Source organism: Osmia bicornis, unplaced genomic scaffold (assembly GCF_907164935.1).
Source record: "Osmia bicornis bicornis unplaced genomic scaffold, iOsmBic2.1, whole genome shotgun sequence".
Classification (NCBI taxonomy): Eukaryota; Metazoa; Arthropoda; class Insecta; order Hymenoptera; family Megachilidae; genus Osmia; species Osmia bicornis.
In genome coordinates, this window is record NW_025791186.1 from 24,759 (window position 1) to 28,909 (window position 4,151).

Consider the following 4,151-nt stretch of genomic DNA (forward strand, 5'->3'; position numbering starts at 1 on the left):
TACACCTGTTACAAAAACACTAAGAACTATTGTTTCGAAATTATCCGTCAGCATCCGCTAACCGATTATCGGCGTAATCCGGCGTTTTTTTTGTTTAATTGTGACATGGAGTGCAGTGACCAACAAACTGGTTGCCGTAATTAAAGTGCAAAACTTGACCACGTGTTGTTTTCTGTGCCCCGTGCGGCTCTAACCAATTCACCGCTCCAAGATAATCCCCGCGATCAGTCCGGAAGAATCCTTTCCTGGGATATCCTTCAAAAGCTCCAGCAACCGAAACATTGGTCCTTCGAGCCGGATAACCGAAGGAAGGGGATTTCAAATTCCGGATCGCACACACCGTAAGCGTCGACCGCCAAGGGCAAGATGTCTACCATAGACGATCTCGTCGCAAGACAGAGCCATTACATGGGCTCCATCAGAAGGGCACTGGCAAATTTCAAAAAGCTAGGTCAAGCCAAAATGACCTCAGCTATCACACACCAACCCCTGGGCACCCTCAAGGAGATCTACGCAAAATGCCAGGAGCTAGATGCGGAAATTCTAGTGCGAACGGACCACAAGATCCAGAGCTCGCATCCCTATTTCACCGAAGAGCGTTTCCTCTCTTGCGAAGAAGCCTTCAACGAAGCAGCGGATTTCATGGCCGAGATCATCTCCCGCACCGACCAGGTCCAAACCAAAGCAGCAGCCGCTTCCGACCTTCCGGGAACAGCCTCAACACGATTGCCGAAGCTACGACTGCCCAGTTTCGACGGAAGCTTCGACAAATGGGAAACTTTTCGAGATAAGTTCACCTCTCTGATTATAAACGATGTTTCTTTGACCAATGTCGATCGCATGCATTATTTATCATCATGTATAACGGGCGACGCGAGCAACGCGCTAACGCACCTCGCGGTAACGGACTCCAATTTCCCAGTTGCATGGAAAATCCTTTCGTCGCGATACGAAAATAAGCGTCGTTTAATTGCATTTCACATTCACGCGTTGCATAATTTGCCTATCGCTCGTTCCGAAACGTTCCAAAATCTTCGCGATTTAAGCGACAAAGTCAACGCTTCGATTCAAGCGTTGCTCAATCTCGATCGTCCCGTAAAAGAATGGGATGATATGTTAGTTTATCTTGTATCTGAAAAACTTGATCCCACCACGAGGAAAGCTTGGGAACTTCATCTCGGTGATAGTCTGGATTATCCAACGTTTGAGCAGATCAACCGTTTCCTCGCTTCGCGAATTCGCGCGTTAGAAGCGTTACCGAACGTACCTGTCATAAAGAGTAAAATCAGCTCAAATGCCAACGCTAAACCAGAACGCTTTAAGAACATCGCATCTCATTCCGCAAACCAAGAAAGCTCGCGCGGTTTTTCATCGCATACAACAACCGTTTCATCCGCGTGTCCAGTTTGTCGCGCCAATCACTTGATTTATCAGTGCGATCAGTTTCAAAACCAAACGCCTTCGCAAAGGTATACAACTATAAAAAGTTTCAAACGATGCGTTAACTGCTTCAGCGCTAAGCATTCAGTCAAGGACTGTACGAGTGCTCGATCTTGTAAACAGTGCGGCAAAAAACATCACACGTTATTACATTTCTCCGACAACGCGTGTTCGAACTCCAACGACTCCACTACGTCAACAAAGTTACACAACAATGTTACCGACCCTCTTGCCTCGACTCATGTGTTGTCGAAGGAAGAGAACGATGTTACCGACACGCACCCGACTAATCATGTAAATTCAAAAGTGACCGCGTCAGCGCATTCCGTGTTGCTCGCGACTGCACGCATTCAAGTTTATGCGCCCACCGGGCATTTCATACATGCTCGTGCGTTATTAGATCAGGGCTCCGCGATTACCATTATAACCGAAAATTTAGTTCAATTGTTACGACTAAAGAAAACGCGTCAATCAGTGCGCTTATCCGGCGTGGGGGATACCGGGATGACAGCGCACCATGCCGTTCAAGTCCAATTCTCTCCCGCTGACGCGCCGCAGCCGGTGTTTTCCACAACCGCGATCGTGTTAAAATCACTCACTAAATACGCACCTCAACGAGTAAATTCACCATGCCGCTGGCCCCATCTCGAACGTCTCAATCTTGCCGATAACGATCCTATGAGCTCCGATCCAATCGATCTATTAATCGGAGCTGACCTTTACGGATCCTTAATGCTCGAGGGTGTGCGTAAAGGGTTCGTTAATCAGCCGATTGCTCAGAAGACGAGTCTCGGTTGGATTTTGTCCGGTCCAGTGTCACATCCTGTCTCTACCCTGTCCGTTTCCACGCAACATGCCATCATATGGGACACCCTGAGCGATGACCTTCGCCGGTTTTGGGAGATCGAGGAGCTATCCGAACAACCTTATTCTACTCCTGATGAAAATCAGTGTGAGGAGCATTTCGCTGCCACGCATTATCGCTTGCCAAGCGGTCGTTACACCGTTCGCCTTCCTTTTAAAGCCGATCCCTTAAAAGCTCTGGGAGAATCTCGAGCAACCGCCCTATGCCGGTTTACTCAGTTAGAACGGCGTCTTTCTCGTGATCTAAACCAACGCACCTTGTACCACGATTTTATCGCAGAGTACTTGCAACTCCACCATATGGAACCGTCCAATCCAAACACCATCGTATCCAGTTCTCGATATTACATACCTCATCACGCCGTTTATAAAGCCGACAGCGGAACTACACCGCTCAGAGTCGTTTTTAACGCGTCCAGCCGCACCTCCACGGGGAAATCTCTTAACGATTGCCTATTAATAGGTCCTAAGTTACAAAATGACCTTCCATCCATTTTAATTCGTTGGCGGCATTTTCGATACGTCTACATAGCGGATAGCGCCAAGATGTATCGGCAAATACTGCTCGACCCTCGTGACAGAGACTTTCAAACCATCTTGTGGCGCAATGCGCCCACCGATCCCGTAGCAGAATATCGTCTGTGCACCGTGACGTACGGAACCGCGCCCGCAGCTTATCTGGCCCAACGTGTGCTCAAGCAGCTCGGCGAGGACGAAGGGGCCTCTTATCCTCTGGCTTTGCCCGTCCTGAATCGTCAAATGTACGTCGATGATTTCATTTTCGGCGCTGACGATCGTCACCTCGCGCTTCGCACGCGCGACCAATTAATTCACCTTCTCGACAGGGGCGGCTTCCGCCTTCGAAAATGGGCGAGCAATTGCCAGTCTTTACTGACGGGAATCGATCCTTCTGATCACGGTCTAGCTCGCGAAAAGCCTTTCAACGGCGACGAATCGTTGAAAGTCTTGGGAATACACTGGAATCCTGATTCCGATACCCTAAAGTTTCGAGTTCGCAAACAGAATAACCCTGGCAATTCAAAACGAGCAATATTGTCCGCAATCGCTCGGTTATTTGATCCCCTCGGGCTCGTAGCCCCAGTCGTAATCACCGCCAAAATGTTAATGCAAAAATTATGGTCCATAAAATGCGGATGGGACGAAGAGGTGCCTCCTCCGCTCCTCCGCGAATGGATGCAATTTTATTCCACACTTTCAGCATTAGATAACATGGCGCTGCCAAGATGGACGCATCACTCCTCCGATACCCTCCAGTATTCCCTGCATGGCTTCTCCGACGCCTCCAGTCACGCATACGCCGCAGTGGTATACTGTCGGCTGGTGTCCGTGGATGGGTCCATCTCCGTCTCCATACTCATGGCTAAATCTAAGGTAGCCCCTCTCAAAACGCTCAGCATCCCGCGATTAGAATTGCAGGCAGCACTCTTACTTTCTCGCCTCATGGCAACCATTCGCTCCGCTCTGCAACTCGAAAGGGTTGAGTGTTATTGTTGGACCGACTCTACAATCACCTTGGCCTGGCTACGACAGCCCCCCTCTCGATGGCAAACCTTTGTGGCAAATCGCGTTTCAGAAATCAAAATGAAGCTCCCCGCAGAAACCTGGAATCACGTTCCTTCCAAAGAAAATCCTGCCGACTGCGCCTCTCGCGGTCTCCAGGCTCCCGATCTTCAAAGTTTTCGACTATGGTGGGAAGGACCTACATGGCTTCGCTTAGCTCCAACCGAATGGCCCTCTCTTCCGTCCGAATTAATACCTTCTGACGTGCCCGAGCAGCGTCGCGAGGAAATCGTATGCGCGGTAACCCCTTCCGTCTCCTGCCCATG

General features: G+C 49.7%; 1 protein-coding gene across 1 annotated transcript; it reads left to right on the forward strand.

The window, feature by feature from the left end:
* Positions 1–366: 366 nt before the first annotated feature.
* LOC123988868 lies at positions 367–3,630 on the forward strand (the record flags this gene model as incomplete). Its single annotated transcript, XM_046289623.1, has 1 exon — positions 367–3,630. A coding segment is annotated over exon 1 (3,264 nt), but the record flags the coding sequence as incomplete, so codon positions are not given.
* Positions 3,631–4,151: the final 521 nt, after the last annotated feature.